At 36.9% G+C, this 18855-nt stretch overlaps 1 protein-coding gene across 1 annotated transcript in view; it reads left to right on the forward strand.

The window, feature by feature from the left end:
• COL25A1 (collagen type XXV alpha 1 chain) overlaps window positions 1-18855 on the forward strand; it is a 472824-nt gene that overhangs the window by 243519 nt on the left and 210450 nt on the right. The window contains exons 3-4 of the mRNA XM_019417196.2: window positions 3113-3157; window positions 5231-5238. Coding sequence (XP_019272741.1) covers window positions 3113-3157; window positions 5231-5238 — 53 coding nt within the window. The remainder of the gene's footprint in view (window positions 1-3112; window positions 3158-5230; window positions 5239-18855) is intronic.

Below are 18855 nucleotides of genomic sequence, written 5' to 3' on the forward strand. Positions count from 1 at the left end.
AATCAATATTGGATCTGTCTCTGGGCTGTATTCTGCATCTTCTACATCAATTCTGTCTTCAACCATATCCAGGCTACCATTTAAATGATTTGTTCTTTTTTTTTTTTTTTTTTAATTTCAATGACTTTTTTTTTCAAGGTTTCTCAAGGGTTCTCTTTCAGATAGATTTTTTCTTATTTACCTTTAAATTTTTTTTTTAACATTTATTTATTTTTGAGACAGAGAGAGACAGAGCATGAACGGGGGAGGGTCAGAGAGAGAGGGAGACACAGAATCGGAAGCAGGCTCCAGGCTCTGGGCCATCATCAGCCCAGAGCCCGACGCGGGGCTCGAACTCACGGACCGTGAGATCGTGACCTGAGCTGAAGTCGGACGCTTAACCGACTGAGCCACCCAGGTGCCCCTTTCTTATTTACCTTTAAAAACCCTTGCTCTTTAATGAATATTACTTTTTAATTTATCTCTTAAAGTATAATTAATATACTGACTTTTGTCTGATTTTTTTTAGATTAATTTTACCTGGAAAGAATTCATGATCCTATTGTTGAGTGTTGCCTTTCTTAGCATTAGATTTCTTCATATGTTTTAGAATTTTGTTTTGTGTACTCATTATGTATTCTTTCTCTCTGCCTGCCTTCCTCCCTCCCTCTCTCTTTTCTTTCTGTCTTTCTTTCAATGTAGTTTTCTCACTATGTATGCCTGCTTTTCTTTCCTCTGTACTCACCCTTTCTTACCTAACTCTTTTATGTTTGTCTTTCCCTGACATCCTTAGCCTTCTAGACCAGGCTGGTCTTCAAATGGCATTTCTAGGGGTGCCTGAATGGCTCAGTCGGTTAAGCATCCTACTTCAGCTAAGGTCATGATCTCCCAGTTCATGATTTCGAGCCCCTCATCAGGTTCTGTGCTATCAGTTCAGAAATGGAAGCTGCTTTGGATTCTGTGTCTCCCTCTCTCTCTGCCCCTCCCCTGTTCGCTCTCCATCTGTATCTCTCTCTCTCAAAAATAAACATTGAAAAAAAATAAAATGGCATTTCTAGACTTCTGTCCTAGATATATGTTGTAGATATGATAGAGTTAGGCATCAAGTAAGCATCTACTGGTTTTCTGATTGAGAGACTATGTCCATATTCTTCAGCCTTTAAGCCAGAGACCTGGTTTTATTTTCAGCTTATCTTCAGCATTTCCAAGTCACTGGCTTTATTAAGTGAGCCTGACTCTGGTTAGAAAACTTTTGAGCATTTATTCTCCAGGAATCATACTTATGGCCATTATTTCTATGTCTGGAACTAGAGCCAACAGGCTCATGGCTTTATCCCTGCTTCCCACTTTGCATTTTTGGTCCATTTCTAGCCTGTGGACATGCCCGTTTCTTTTTTGAATACAAATTCTTCTAAAAACTTTTTCTTTTTTTATAATTGGCCATATGTTTTGAGTAGAAGGAATAAATCAGAGCATAAACTCAAGGTGCTGTCTTCACAACACTATACTAACAAATTTTTCATATGTGTTATTTTATGTAATCTCTTCAACTTCTTTCCCTCTTCAGGGCAGATAGACATCTTATACATTAACCTATAACCCTTACTATGCAGTCCATAGACATCAGAAGTATATATTTGTTGCTAACACTTCTTAGTTTAAGTAATTTTATAATAGAAAAAAATCTGATTCCTAATCTTAAAGACATTGTATATATGAGAATATGTCAATATATTTCTGTGCATGTGTGTTTGAACGGGTGTAAATAGATATGTATTTTCATACTTATTAGGGTCCTGCTGAGTTTATCTACCTATTCATGTGATTTTTTCTTCTGCTTTCAGTTTGGCCAAGAATATCTTGAATATGATTCAAGAAATTTCTCTTTAGTCCAGAATACAGAAAGAAATATGAAATTTTGAATAACAATTTTGGACTCTGCTGCTTCTCGTAACATTTTCAATCTCTTTTATTGCTTGATTGTTTTTAACCTCTTACGAAACACAGATGACCAGACTTACTCTGTGTAAGGGCTTGAGGGGAAACTAACTGGCCCACTGATGTTTTTATTCTCATGATAGTGTTTCCATGTGGAAGTTGGTAGCTCAGGATCACGTTGGGAGCCGGCTGACTGCTAAGGCCTGTGCTGCTTGTGTCTTGAACTTTCTAGAGTTTGGAAGTCATCAGTCCAACTTAGCAGCTCATTCTTTAAAACCAGAAGGGTCTGTATTTTCCTTGGCCTCTTTATTCCAGCAAATATTATAAGACCTTAATTCTCATTGTGGCCTAATTATTCTCTTCTATTCATAATTCAGTGGGAACTATTCCTACTTGAGGAAATGAGGGCAGAAATGATTGAGAGTAATGGCTTGAAAGCCATGAATGTCTAGAATCTTGTGTTAAGTCTGATACATACTAGCTTGGTGGTCTTTATAGGCAATTCACTGGAAAAAAAGAAGTCTTTCTCTACTTTCAAAGTGGGATCATCATAAAGACTATTTTCTGAATGACAGTAATGAGATAGCTCCTTAAAAAAATGAGACCTATAGTTAGTACCTAAACACTTTCCAATTAAAGAGTATGTCTTTAACTCAGCTGGTTCTCAATAAGAGAAATTCTAATATATGAAAATTCATATTTAATAAAATAGAAATATTGTAAGGATAATTCCAATTACAAATATATACATTTAACTGCCAACTAAATATTTGCAAGGAAGTCATCAATCATGATGAACCTGACTGAAGAGAAACTATAATCTTGAACTTAGTACTTTTAATTATTAATATAATGAAATCTTTATAAAAGAAATTTTCCTAAGACACATGAAATCTCAGTACCAATTTGCAGTTAAAGTCATCTTTACTGATGATAAACAGGCAGCATGAATAAAAATTCTGAATGTTTAGTGTTCTTAAGTAATGCTAGATGATTAGACATCTGGCATAGGTTTTATAATTAACTGAAGCTTAAGAGTTATGCTGATAAGCTGGCCTTTACAAATATCTGGTCCTTTCTTTGAGGTTATTAGTTAAAAATAGTGATAAAATACATCAATAATTATTTACTAGCCATTTTGGAGTAAGAAAAAAAATATTAAACCACTTTCAAAAAATTCTTCTTTGTATTTCAGGCCCTCCGGGGAAACGAGGTAAGAGGGGCCGAAGAGGAGAATCTGGTAAGTCTCTCAGCTGCTCTTTGTCATTAATGTTTTGGTTAGATTCCTGCATCTGTTCCTCCTAATTAATGATTATATAATCTTGCTGGAGGTTGCCCACAAGCTTGTGCATGTGTCTAAATCTTCTCTACTAGACCTAGAATTTTTTTTTTTTTTTATCATCTCCTTATTTCCATCAAACCTAGAAGTTTGGAAAATATTGTTCAGCTGTTAAATTTGATAACCACTGGCACCCAATTTGGGGTTATTTACTGTATCAGGTTAAGTTGGTCCTTTTTGTGTACAGTGGAGACTTTTTTAGCTGCATACAGTGTGGCAATATCACCCATGCTTCTGTCTCCATACATGTACATGCATGGAGAACACATCTTTGTGAGAACACATCTTTGTGAAAACATCTGCTTTGGGACACTGGGGCACATGTCTTGGAAAGGTTTATTGTTATTTTATCCAACTGGTACAATTTTGTCATGCTTTTACTCTCATTCATTTCAAAATTTGGAATTTTTATTTCTCTCATATAACCCTAGGATTTTAGTGATGACAGCAGCTTTAGTAATCAATCCAGCATTTTCATTTTGTAGTTGAGGAAATGGAGGCCCCAGAACAGTCAGGTGATCCAGCCAAGGCCACGCAAATTTTTAAGAGCAGAACTTGAAACAGAACCAATTGTCCCGATGCCTATTTCAGTGAGTTTTTGCTCTTAGGCCAAATCCCTATATGTACCTTCCTCTTACTTTGCAAGGAAGAGTTGATGGCCTGATAAGACTTCGCATGGTCATTTTGGAGCCTTAGACTTTATAAAACAAGTCAAACAGTAAGTGAACACACTATTTGGATATTTGGTTTCAAAAAACATTTTTTATTTGAGTTTTTTCTTCACTTTGAAAGTAATTCAAGGTTTGATTCAAGTATGCTAAGAAATGCTCTTTTCCAGTAGAAACAGTAAAAATACTGATCTACGAAAAAAAAGGAACAGATTGATTTGTAATGTTTTTAGTTTTTTGTCTCATTTCCTCTTCTTTTTGGAAAAAAATATGTTGAAGTGAAAGAGATTTATGAAAAATTTACTAATTAGGCAAGATACCTGCTTAATTCCCTTAAAAGTGTTCCTAAAAGTTATCTTTCAACCTCATTTAATCTAAGTAATTGGAAGCTTGTACAGGTATCCCTTTCACAAAATGCAGTTTTATATTTAAAGATGGATTATAAATGTATTTTAAGGAAAAAGAAATAATAAAACATTAGCAGAGTCAAATAGTTGGTGAATTGATCTTTGTCAAAAAAAAATAAAAAGGATTGGGGGGGGAAAGTAAAAATTTTGTACTTATGTGAAGTTTTATAGAAATTTAAAAAGCCAATTCCTAACTTCTTGACTACTAAAAACTTGTGTTTGTGTTTTAATTGAGCATACAGTGTGCAAAATATTGAAATTTTCTTAGACTTTGCCTATGTTTTGATGAAAATACATAGTTTTAAAAAAACATATAAACATCAGGGTTTAGTCTTTTATATATTGACAATGCTACTGAATGAAAAACATTTTTAGAACAAATAATGGGTACATTTCTCATTTAGCCATTTTACCAAACTCCAGAAAGTTATATATCAATTCTTTATAACTGGGCTATCATCAATGACCAAAGATCCTCCTGATTCACATTTTCTCTAAATTTTTAGCTATATAAATAGGCCATCTTAAGATGAGCCTTTCAGTAATTGATAGAAAGGCCTCAGGGAATCTGAACATCCATTGAAATTTTATATAAAGTTTGTGTGCAGATAGATGTAAATACACTTTTATGATATGGATAAAATGGAAATGGATATGGATATGGGTAAAATGTATGGATAAATACACTTTTATGATATGGATATCAAAGTTGTCCATGACCTAAAAAAAGATTAAGAACCATTGAACTCTAGATGACTTCTAGATGACTTCTTTGTCCCTTGTATTTTGATGATGATTATGACAATGCTTTCATCTTTTATTTAATCTTCATATTTTGCATATTCACTAATTCATCTCTCCCTTTCTCTTATTCTCTCCACCCCGCCCCTACCCCACAGGTCCTCCTGTAAGTATATTTGCTGCATTTGGGATCTTCTACATTAACCAGGATCATGTATATTAAAACTATGTTAAGACATCAAAATATAGTCTATATTTCAATTAGAAAAATGTTACTGACCTTTGAAGGATATCTAACATTGGGAAATTATTTTTTTAGTACACTATTTTGGATATGTTGAAGTGTAATATGTGTCAATTAAAAAAGACTTTATTTTTGATACGCTCACAAGCCAATTACTCTCTTGGGACTTTTGGACAAACTTATGAAGCTCCTGATATTAAATACTTTTCCTGGAATTCTGAGGTTTCTCTTGCAAGCAAATCCCCAAGCTATTTCGCACTTCTTTTTTCATCTGTTTAAACTTGTATCTGAAATATTTGCATTTGCCAGTCCACCAAATGTAGATGGCAACATGATCATGGAAATGATACCCCCCGGGGGCTTGGTCTGGTACTCCCTCCTTAGGCAGCACTCCCTTTGAAGTCCCTTGGAGTTTGCCTGCATAAAGAACATGAGATGGAGCCCTTGGAGAGTTGCACTCTCTTTTTTCGTTCCTTGAGTAGGTCAGAGCTGCCGCATTCCAGCCTGCTTTGCACTCACAGGAACAGATTATCTTGTCAGCTTTGAGCTGGATGTGTTTTTGAGTAATAATATCCTGGATATCTGTTGTCTGACCCCAGTGTTTGCATTGTCCACTGTACATTTACGGTAGCCATGATCATTGGCCTTGAGATACTTTCTCATCCCAAATAGCCAGTTTGCTCCAGGGTTCAAAGACTCCACATTGGCAACTTATCTAACAGGCCAGCATGGTCCAGGGAGAGGGGCTTAGCATATACTCGTTTACTTTATTCAGAGGAAGCATTGGCTTCCAAATATCTTTTGCAGTCTTCCTGCCACGTTCAAGGGTGGAACATAAATCATGTTAGAAATGACTTTGCTTCTGTAACTGACTTTCAGCTCTTGCTTAATGCTAGGCAGATGGTATGCCCCAGGTCTAGGAACTTTATTCTTTCGCTTCATATTTAAGCCTCTGTCTTTAAAGCTAGAAGCAAACCACTACTACCCAGAGGAAACTCTGGAAATTACAGCCAGAATAGAGAGTTCAAGACTTTTTTTTGTGTGTGGATGTGGATGTAAGTAAGTATTAGACATGCGAAGGTGTAGTTAAATCTTGCTTCTGCCAAATGGTGACATTTCGGGTTCTAGTATTTCTTCTTTGGCCCTTTACAAATTTAGGCAGCCATCTAGATCCTGCTTTCTTGAAACATCTATTAGTCCAGGATCTCCACTAAAGATTTAATTGTTCTTTCCTTTCTTAGTATATAAAAAGAAAATAGAACTAATGTGTTTAAGCCCCAAGTACAGGCATACCTGGAAAATATCATGGGCTTGGTTCCAGACCACTGCAATAAAGCGAATATCACAATAAAGTGAGCCAAGTGAATTTTTGGCTTCCTAGTGCATATAAAGGTTATGTTTACACTATACTGTAGTCTGTTAAGTGTGTAATAGCAGTATGTTAAAAAAATAAGGTACCTACCTTAATTAAAAATATTTTATTGCTAAAAATGCTAATCATCATCTGAGATTTCACTGAATCATAAACACTGATCACAGATCACCATAACAGTTATAATAATAATGAAAAAATTTGAAATATTGTGAGACCTACCAAAGTGTGGCACAGAGAAACAAAGTGAGCAAATGCCATTGGAAAGTGGTGCCTGTACCTTGCTCAACGCAGGATTGCTGCAAACCTTCACTTTTTTTAAAATTTATTTTTTTATTTTTCATGCATTTGTCTTTTATTTTATTTATTTATTTTTTAAATATGAAATTTATTGTTAAATTGGTTTCCATACAATACCCAGTGCTCATCCCAACACCTTCCTCAATACCCATCACCCACCCTCCCCTCCCTCCCACCCCCATCAACCCTCAGTTTGTTCTCAGTTTTTAAGAGTCTCTTATCAAACCTTCACTTTGTATTTAAAAAAAAAAAGATACCTGTGAAGCCCAAAAAAGTGAAATGTAATAATAATGAGGTATGTCTACATGTGGCAGGCAATATTCTAGGAACTTTACACACATACTTCCGTTTTGCCACACAAAATTCCTGGTGTTACCCTTCCCATTGTTCAGTGAGGAAGACTCATAGAGGTTAATTATCAATAGTTTTACCTCTAGAGAGGGTTTACAAAGTTGGAATTCAGTTAGATGTGTCTGGTTCAAACCCTTTCCACTTACCACATTATCCCTATTCCTTATGAGTTTTGAGTGTGTTGCAACATGGATCATTGTGTAACAGTGGTAGGCCATGGGTCCAATCCTGTTTCTTTATATAAATAACTGTGTATAATAAAAACATTGTCCAAAAAATGTAAAGTGGTTAATCCATAAAATAAGCATTCATACTTTCCCATCTCGATTGCATTTTAAAGAAGTTGTAATGTGTTTAGCAAACCGCATCAAATCTAAGAAATAAGGTATAATCATGAGTTTTTATACTGGCTAAAAGATAAGTCACTCACATTTGGTAAGATGAAAAACCATCGATTGTGAAAAGGAGAAAAAAAATACGTATTGATTATGCTATCTTTACTAATACAATGGAGTCTTATGGTACTTGGAACCCCATATCATGGGAATCCTTATGGGTGAAATGTCTTATAATGGAATCCTGTTGAGGCTCTAATTTCTAATAAACCTTCATATATGATTTTCAAGAAGTATTTGCCTTATATCAAATTTTACTTCATAGGAGATCACTGTATAAAATATTTCCATTATATTTCTTGCATCTGAATAAAAATCAGTGAGCAGTGGCATTATTATGATTAAATAGGTTTACCAATGATATATTGAGATATAATACCCAATTATTAACAATTATAACTTAAAGTGACCATAGTCTTCCTAGTTTTAGCATCATTTAATTTTATGTGTATTTTCCCCTTCCATTTCTTTTCCATGAACTGAAATCTGAAAGTTTCTGTAATTTTATTTTTAGAGAAATTTTATTTTCCTTTTTTGTGTTTTTAAAAAGTATATTTAGCTATCTGCACAAATAAGAAATTACAGGAAATATCAATGCTTACGCTGCCATTGTAATGGCAGTTGCCCTTGCCTCCATTCTGTAAATACAACGTAAGGCACAAAGGTAGTCTGAAAAATTCCATAGTCTTCCTTCTGGTGAGCAATTTGTGACACTGAACCTGTGTTAGAATACTTAGCACAAGGAAATTCCTCAAGCTTCCTTCTTGTCACGAGCTTCTGTGCTGCCATGGCTTCCCATGTACAGAAAGATTATGAAGTGTAACCTGGTGTTGGGGTTTGTATTTTCTTGTCATTCACTTGTGATATGTGCTCGGTTGTGCAAAAAATAGCGTGTGAACACTTATGAAACAAATGAAAGATTGATTGACAGTAACAGATCTCTTGTCACTAAGAGTCACCTTTTCATTGCCCTCCTGAAGTAATCACTCTGAAGTAAAACTAAAAAAACAAAAAAGTATAATGATAAAATTTAATTTTACAACCTTACATTTACATCTTCATTTGATACATTGGATATATCACACTCTTAGATTAGTGTGTGGCTGAAGTGTTTTTTCTTCTGTCAGTTTCTATATCTTGCATATTGAGGTCATTTATAATTTAAAACTTGAAATACAACTTGAATTAGATCCCACGTATCAATTCACTCTTTAGGAAGCTGTTCAGCTTATTACTCGGTTATCTATTTTGACAAAAAGATATTGCTACCATAGGGGTCTCCATTATAAAAGGCTGCAATGCAACAATTTTATAATAGTATGTGTAATTTACTTTTACATGAATAACAGGTACTTCTTTCTGTTTTCTTTTTCATAAAGGTAACATGTAATAAAACATTGCTGTAAAGGAATCCATGAAAGTGCCTTGAATGCCCAGCTCGGATATCACAAATGTGTTTCTAGAATGATTTGCCTGACTGTTGTGTTACCTGATTCCATGTGCCATGAAATTGTACCGCCTACTTTGGATTTCTTAGAAATGCAATCATGTTTCAATAAGAAGCAAAGAGTCAGATAAAAATTTACAAAATGATTTCAGAGTTTTTAAATGTAGCAAATTTTGCACTACTTTTGACCTTTCTTAGAATCAATGGGGGATGTGGTTTCTCTGTCCTTTTGTCCCCAGAGGAGACGCTATTCTGATATTCAAACAAGCCCTATAACTGTAGCCAGAAAAGAGTCCAGAGACCTGTTTTAACTGGCTTTGTATTTGTATCAGTCTATCAAGCCATATAATTGTGCTTGACTGACAGAGATATGATGTTATTGTTGGTAGCATAGAACCCTCTGAGGTGCGAAATACGACGCTCTTGTGTAGCCTGTTCTGTCCCATCTACCTTCAGCAATTGTCAACTCAATTTGAAGCCCAGAATCTTGTTGACAGATGAATGAAGCAGACTTAGCCAAGTTAAGCTTACAATGCTATTTCTGCCAATATGGTAGATGAATTAGGAAAAAGAAATCTCTGAGGAAATTTTAGATGAAAAACTCTGATATCTTTACTTCATATGGAAAAAACAATATGACTTTTAAGTCAATAGTAAATCTTTTCCAGATTCACTAATAATTACAATTTATGGTAACTTCCTACCTATGTGTTACTTTATAGACCAATTCTCATACCAGCCTTGTGAACTAGAGATTTATTATACCCATTTTATAGACTAAGAAACTGAGCGTTGGGCAAGTCAAGTTATTTTGCCCTAGTGCTCACATTTAGCAGGAGGCAGAAACAAAATTTGAACCCATGTCTATCTCTAGCTCTCTGCAAAGCCCCTTTCTACCCCATATTTCTGTAAGATGTTTTTCAGGCAAGTAAGATTTAAGATTTACCACTTTCTTTGCAAATGCCTTCTCTGTTGTGCCCTTCCCTCTATCATCTATGGTTCATATTAAGCTTTTCTTCGTTATCTGTAGATCTCCTCCATGTGCTGTTTCTTTTTTTAAATTTTTTAAAAATGTTTTTATTTATTTTTGAGACCGAGAGAGACAGAGCATGAACAGGGGAGGGGCAGAGAGAGAGGGAGACACAGAATCTGAAGCAGGCTCCAGGCTCTGAGTTGTCAGCACAGAGCCTGACACAGGGCTCAAACTCACAGACTGTGAGATCATGACCTGAGCTGAAGTTGGGCGCTTAACCGACTGAGACACCCAGGCACCCCAACTCTATGTGCTCTTTCATATTGCTGGCTACTCAAAACAAGCTTATAAATTATCTAATTCAAGAAAACTAAGAATAAAATAGTCTTGGGGTATTTCGGCAAATGTTTCTTTAATTTCTTCTTTGTTCCTGCTTAATTATTAAAATATTTTTGTTTCTATCTGGGCTCAAAGAATATGCTTTTGTATGTGTGGTGACTTATTTTTTCTGTAATAATAAGGTACTCTTGTTGATAGAGCAAACGATGCATCTTATAGGAAGCAGGATCACTGCAGTGATTCTGGGATGACTATATAAATTCAGATGTAGTCACCATAAGAGACCAGAGAAACAAACAAAACAAGCCTGGAGCATCAATTTGTGTCTAAAGGCTGTTTGGGGACATAGCTATAATAGAATGACCATAGGCTGTCACAGATGGGTAGTTCATTTTGGGACACTGCACACAAGTTGTGTCTTGGAATAAAAGGTAGAAAAAGAAAATATAACTATAATTCTTACATGGAATAGATTCCCCAGTGTCTTTTTATGTCTTCTGTTTTGAGTGGTTCAAGCTGCCATGTTTGAAGAGGGAACTGTACTCAGTGGTAATTTGCTTCAATGCTTCCTCTGATATTGTTTATGTAGATTTAGTGCCAGATTAAGCAGAACCTTAGAACTCTTGAAAAGGGAAAAATAATGGGTAAAGATCCACTAATTGAGGTAAATAAGGTTGTTTAAAAGGAAGGAGGGCAGGAGGAAATAGACATACAAAAATGTTGGCAATAGTTTTTGCAACATTATTTTTTCTTGTGGTCTATTTCTAGATGCCATCTGTTTTAGAATAACTATAGCTATTGTAACAGACAAACCCTGAGATGCTAGTAGCTACCACAATACACATTTATTTCTTACACATGATGAGGGGCAATCTTGCAGAGATCCAGTGATGGAGACTGCTGTCTTTCATATGAGTGTTCTAAAGTTACCCTGGGCATAGATACGCAGCCATGAGATAAGGAAAAAGAAAGAAAGAGAGTGAAAGGTTAGATAGAAAGATTTTCTTCTTCCACCACCTGAGATACAGGTTTTTATGGTTTATATCGCTTTTGACCACATTCCTTGGGCAAGAGTCAACGTCTATCTTCACACATAACTGTGAGGGAGATCAAGAAATGTAGCTGTGGGCTCAGAAGAAAAGGTAAACATATTTGGTGAACAGCTAATCTCTGCTGCCCTGTCTGGAAACAATTCCTTAAGAAATATAAAGGAAAAGAAAGAATGAAAACAAAAAAAAAAAAAAGAGAGAGAAATAGAAATAGCTAGAAATCCCCAGAGAGATGTACATGGGTATGTCACTTGGGTAATAATGTGAATTCTGTCTTATTGTAACATTTTAGAAGAGAAAAACATTCATCAAAACTATTATCACTAGACTCCTTGAACAGAAAAAAAAAGTAAAAAGGAAGAGTTTGGGTTTTGTTTTGTTTTGTTCTGTTTTTTAGGTTGGGGTTTACTTTATAAGAAGAGTAGGATATTAATGCCAGGCCACAAGCTCCAGGACCCCCAGGTTGCTTTGTAACATCATTGATAAGGAGGGCTTTTTAACTTTAAGCACTTATAAGATCTTTCAGCAACATCAGACCCTGTTACAGCTTTCTCTTCTCTGTCCTGTCTCTCATGCCACCGAGTTACTTCATAACCTTGTGTCTACATAGTATTGGGTTTAGAGTGACCTCCTCAACTAGAAACAATTTTGGTTATCTATTTTGTTTCATATTCCCAATTGTTTCAGGTGAAAGCTTAATGTTTAGTAATAGTATTGTGAAAAAAAAATGACTAACAGTTTTAAAGCAACTCTTACAAGGTTTGAAAAGTAAGCAATGTCACTCTTTGGTGAGAAATAGATATTAAAACCAAAGAGAGGTTAGACACGGATCCTCTCTCTTTCAAAGATACTTGGTAGATGAAATAAGAAAGAGCTACTAGAAGAGTGTTTCTCTTTAGATTAAAAAAAATAAAAAAACAACAGGTAGCACAGGCAGTCAGAATTATTAAAAAGAACCTCATGGTTTTAAAGATTTTGCTGTTGGTTGGTGATCAGACACCTGCAAACCTTTCTAATAGCCAGTCTACAAACAAATGGGGTGTCACATCACTCTTTCCTGTTTGGCTTTCTTGTGACCAAATACTTAGTCATGTTGCCAAGTTCCTAGGACTGTCTGCCTGTGCACCTACATATATCTTCTGGGACAAATGGGGAAGTAATTATATGACCTCCCCAATTATGGATTGTGGGCCCTGGTCAAGAAAGCCACTCTAAAATAAAGTGCTATTAGAAGGAAGTTTGGAGTCATTTTGAGTGTTAGTGTTTTGAACGAAGTCAAATGAGTAATTGAAGGGATACATTATCATTTCATCATGACTGTGTGAGCATTCAGTAATCTTTGTGGGGCATGTGATTGCAGAGAAGGCCTCGGTGTCCCCATTCTTCCAAACTCGCTACTTAAATGCTATGATTTCCTCTTATAAAAGGGTGGCTCCTCTTTAATTTCCAGTTATGTGGACACCATGAAATTGGCTTACATTTGGCCTAAGTTGATCAAGTGACCTGTCTGATCTGAATTGGGTCCTAGACTATAATACAGAAAGAATTCCCTCTTCTAGGAACTTAGAGTCTAGTAGAAACAAAGCAAAACAAAAACATAGCAATATTATGTGAGAAGAAGTACACTTGGGTTATGTCCAGGTACAGTGGAAGAACAACAGGGCAGATAAATAACCTAGGTTTGGGTTGGGACGGGATCAGGGACACCTCTGGATCTATGGTAAGTCAAGGAGTTGTTGACATGAAAAATTTTAAGTAATGCAATGTTTTCAGGGAGGTTAGCATTTTCAAAGGCTTTGAGACACAAGACAGAATGGCATTTGGGGAAGCTGCATATTAAATAGGTTGAAATGTAAAGTTCAGGGAGGAGATTAGGCAGTAAATCAAGAGAGCAGAGATTGGAATGGATGAAGCTGTGAAGGACCGTGCATGCCATGCTAAGTCATTACCCTGAGAGTGTACAGAGTCTAAAGGATTTAAGAAGTGGGGAGGCATGGTTAGACAAACATTTTAGAAGATCACTCTTCCTAAAGGACAAGAGGAGGACAAAAGGGAAGCAAGAGATGACTAAATCGCTGTTGCAGATATTTAGCTGAGAATACAGTAGCCTGGAAAGAAGTAGAAAATGGGACAGATTCAGGTGCTCTTAATGAGGTAGAAATGGAAGAAATTTGTGACTAGATGTAGGGATGAGGAGGAGGGAGAAGTGGGGGTGATTTTTCAGGCCTTCCTCTGGGGAATAATAGTTCAGGCCACTGGAACAAGGAATAGAAAAGGCAGGGGAGGTTTGGTCTGATGAGGAGTTACAGATGCATATGGAACATCCAGATGGAAACATCCAGTAGCCAGTTGTCTACGTTGGTATTCCACTCAGGAGAGGTTTGAGCTGGAGTGACAGCTCTAGGAATAATGAAAGTATAGCTGGTCGTTGAAGTGATTGAAGTTATCAGGCCACTCAGCTTATGAAGATGACACCCTCTCCCACTCCTACTTTAGAGTTTGTCATTTAAGAAATAGGTGGGAAAATTGGAGCTTTTAAAGAAGACTGAGATGGAGTGCTTAGAGAGGTGGAAGGAGAATCATGACTTACTACAGTCAAGGGAGACACAAAGGAAGAAGTCTTAAAATGAAGAAAGTGGTGAACAGTGCTAGATACTGCAAACTGGAAAATAGGATGAAGACTGAAAAGTGTCCACTGTGTTTACCAATACAGAAGGCCTTGGTGCTGCTTTTCAGAGCATCTCCATGCATCACTTTTTCCCCTGACCGTGGTGTCTATACCTATCAGTCATTTTACCCAGAGGAGGTAAAATGGATGTAATACAAATCAACCACAAGTGGAAAACTCATGCATACTCAGGACAGCACATTTTATTAAAATGTCTCTTTTGATTATTCCCACTATGGGAAATTAGGATAACGTTTGGATGGAATGTACACACAGTGCCAAGTTGTAACTCACAGCTTGTGAGTACAAAGGAAGGTTTCTCATTTCGTTTTTCCCTCCATCTCTCCCTCCCTTCTTTTGTTCTGTATATTATTTTAAAAATATAGCCTCTGTCTCAGACAGCTTTTAATCTGATTCAAGAAAATAGTCTTCACCTATGTTTACTATTTATCAACCACACAAGTCATGTTATACTTAAATGCCAAATGAATGAGCCAGATAGTCAGAGCACTAGTTCAGAATGAGGAAGCCCCATTAAGCATATGAATGGCTAGAAAACTTGGAACTTGAGCTGAGACTTGAAAGATGGAAGATAATTGGATCGGTGAAGAGGGAGAGAGTGGCCTGAGAGGTGGTAATGAGCCATTGGAGAGGGCAAGGTATCTGGAGTAGGTGGCTCCTGATAGAAGTAATAGAGGTTATTCTGGGAGGATTGGTCAGGATTACACATGGAGAGCCTTGAATGCCAGACTTAGCAGTATGAACTTTAAATTTTAATAGAAAAAACTATGGGCGGGGTGCTTGGGTGGCTCAGTTAAGCGTCTGGCTCTTGATTTCGGTTCAGAGCATGATCTCATGGTTGTGAGAATGAGCCCCAAGTCAGGCTCCATGCTGGGTATGGAGCCTTAAGATTCTCTCTCTCCCCCTCTCCCTCTGTCCCTCCTCTACTAGCTCACTCTTCCCCACACCCCCACACCCCCCCCCCAAGAAAGAAAGAAAGAAAGAAAGAAAGAAAGAAAGAAAGAAAGAAAGAAAGAAAAAGAGAGAAAGGGAGGAAGGAAGGAAGGAAGGAAGGAAGGAAGGAAGGAAGGAAGGAAGGGAGAAAGAAAAGCTATGCGAAGTTGGTAAGCAAAAAATTTAGAGTGATTGGTTTCAGAGTAACTTGCAGGGTGGCTCCTGGAGGAAACATGAAGAAAATCTAGGCTTGTCTAAAAGCATACATAGGATGGGCTTCATCTGACAAAAGTTACCAAGGAAGAGTAATAGGATTTATAGAATGAATATGAGGAGTGAGCCAGAGGAAGAGTGAAGGATGATTCTACAGTGGAGACAGAATAGGACACTGCAGGAACAGCTGTTCCAAAAAAAGGAGCCTTTTATAAAAGGGGAAAAGATGTCAATGTTGAGTATTTTGAGTCTAAGTTATTGGTAAGATATCTAAATGGAGATAGTTATGATCTTAGAAGACTCTTCTCATTGTGACCAAAAATGATCATTCACTTGGGGCTATATCCTCTCTGCCTTGCGTTGCTGGCATGGGTGGAATGCAGATGCTTCTGCAAAATGGCAAACAAGACAAAGGTGAAGGGAATCCATTGGGTTCTCCAATCAAAATGGCTTTGGTGATTATATCAGTCAGGGTTCCACTGAGAAGCAGAACCAATAGAATGTCTATCAGAGAGATTTATTTTAAGGAGTTGGCCACACAATTGTGGGAGCTGGTAAGTATTAAACCTGTAAGGCAGGGCAGCCGACAGGAATCTGAGACAGGGTTTCTATGTTACAGTCTTGAGGCAAAATTACTTCTCTTTTGGAAATCCCAGGTGTTTTTTTTTTTTTTAATTTTATTATTTATATTTGAGAAAGAGCACTTGCAGGGGAGGGGCAGAAAGAGAGGGAGAATCTCAAGCAGGCTCCACGCTGTTAGCACAGAGCCCAATGTGGGGCTCAATCTCATGAAACTGTGAGATCATGACATGAGCCGAAATCAAATTTGGACACTTAATGACTGAGCCACCCAGGTGCCCCAGGAAACTCCAGTTTTGCTCTTAAGGCCCTCAGCTGATTGGACAAAGCCCACCCAAATCATCAAGGGCAACCTGCTTTACTTAAAGTCAATTGATTATAAGTGTAAATGTCAATATATCTATAAAATAACTTCCTAGCAACATCTAGACTAGTGTTTGACCAAACAACCAGGCACCATAGCCTAGCTACACTGACACAAAATTAATCATCATAGTGATGTTTTCAAATAAGCACTTCTTAAAGCCATACTTCTTCAGATCCCTGATGAATATGGACAAGAATAGACACTTTTCCTTTATTTCTGTTTTCTTCCTTCTCTGTAAATCTTTCTTCCTTCCTTTTTTTGTCCCTTCACTTGATTCAGCTTTCATATTCCGTTTATATAGCCTTATAACTTTGCCTATGATGTGTAAATATACATATTGTACATCCTTCACTTGCAAGCATTCTTGGCTGATTATTATGCAATACATTCAGTTGGAAGTTGGTGATCAAAAGCCCTTTTGTATAGATCATTTGATACCACAATGCTGTGAAGTAGGCGGGACTGCTAGTATTACTGTGTTTTCCTCATCAGCTCTAAGAGGGGCTCAGGGAAAGGGAGTGACACACTTGTGACACATGGTTCATAAGTGGCATGTGGGCAGCACTAAGCTTTGGTATGTTTGCATTTGATCTTCCTGTAGCAAATAAACACAGATCCACAAACTTTTTAGAGAAAGACAGCAAGACAATATCTCTGACCTGACACATTGGAAAATGAAAGATTCCTGGAAAACTGGCATTTGGGACCTATGTAAAAGAAAGAGAGTTTGGTAAGAGCATTTCTGCTGCCCAGAGCCTATCCAGATTGAGGGAAAGGACAAAAATGGAGCAGCAGGGGCTGGCCGGGGACTGAGGTGAATCAGAAGGCCTGAGGGCTGCCTCCTGGGCTACAGATCAAACCAGAGAGGCAAAGGGCTTACCTTTCCTAATCACCGCCCCACTGTGCTCTCTTAGCTTTTGACCCGTCACATCTTCCAGTGTCCTGTGGAAGATCAGAGACAGGAACACTAGGGCATCTATACAAAGTGGCTGAATCACCACTTCCTTTTCTTAATAAACAAATGAAATCCATATTTGTGTAACTAACCCACAGAAAAAGAAGGAGAATGTTTGGCAGGCACAGTAGAAACCCAATCTGGAAACTACAAATTTAAAAAACAATTATTTTAAATTTCATATCACAAACTTCCTTTTGGAGGCTTCCGTTAACTACATCTATGTTAGGATATTCTTCTGGGAGTAGAAATATAAGCACTCCAGAGCTTTGTGCTGCCCAGAGCTTTGGATTTTATAGGACACATGAAAGCATACTTTAGTCCTGTACTGCAGACACGGTCTTTTGTTCTGATATATAATTTCATTCAACAGTAGTAGACACATGTACTTTGTCTCTTGATTTGCAGTTTTGGGAACAATTTCAACTTGCTCCCTTCCAGAGCACATTATTAACAACCAATTGGCATACAGTTTCAGGCTTTTTCACAGGTGAGAGTGAAAATGGAAAGAGTGGATTACAGAGTGCTCTGCAGGCACCCTGAATAATTTATCGCCCTTCCGTTGTAATGGCTTAGTGTATATATCTTTCACCATATGTAGCCTTCCATTTAGATGTCCAATCAATGGTAAAGAATAAGAACGGGTTTTTAAAAACCATCCCTTGGAGTGGAACTAATCAGCTTGTGGTTTCCTTTCAGGTAGTCTGACCATTCTCCAATATGCCCTGTATATCCTCAGATAGGAAATGACCTAAACTTCTACTTCCAGTTGTGTGGATTATTTATCCTGAAACCCCCCCTCCATTTCCACCCAACCCTCTACTTTGCATATTAAAGTTAAGCCCCTAACCATTGAATTCTCCTGTCTGACTGCAAAGTGGATCTGGCATGGCCATTACATACAAACCCTTACTTTGTACATTATATGGCATGAGTTGAAAAGAAACTATTTTTGAATTCTTATATTGTTTACCAGTTTGAAAGTTGTGTGAAAGATGAGGATTTATTCCTTTGCCCCACTAGATCCCCTGGGTTTTATTTGTTTATAACGTTATTTTCCCATAGGCATTAACTCTCCTGTTTAGAGAGAGGAAAAAAATCCTTATTTTATCTTTAGTTTCGTGATGTTAATAGCCTTTAGGAAGAGAGACTTTGCAAAACGTAAACTGATAGCAATTTCAGATCATTGGAACATTTTGAATGAAATGAGAGATTGCTTGACCTTGTATCAGATATCATAATTTGGAAGAATCTCACTACAGAAATTGTACATTCTCTGTAATGTGAAGTTTCTGATGTGCATTTATTTAATCAAAACCACAAGGGAAATGAATTTGGATTGAGAAAGTTCCTCCTGTTTGTCATTGTGAGGGGAAGCTTTTATTTTGTCATTAAGGAGTAGGCGATTTCTTTCATTTCTAGAACTTCCCATACTTTCTGGAAACTCTAGTAACTAAAGCACCTTGATCATCATTTAGACTTGTGTTCAGTTAAAAATAGATTAAATAAGAAAGCTTTCATTCATTGTAAATTATTACTGGAAATTGACCTGTCTTATCTTTCTGTGGAAGCAGGAA

The sequence above is a fragment of the Panthera pardus genome, unplaced genomic scaffold (genome assembly GCF_024362965.1).
Source record: "Panthera pardus isolate Hobbes unplaced genomic scaffold, ASM2436296v1 HiC_scaffold_13, whole genome shotgun sequence".
Taxonomy (NCBI): domain Eukaryota; kingdom Metazoa; phylum Chordata; class Mammalia; order Carnivora; family Felidae; genus Panthera; species Panthera pardus.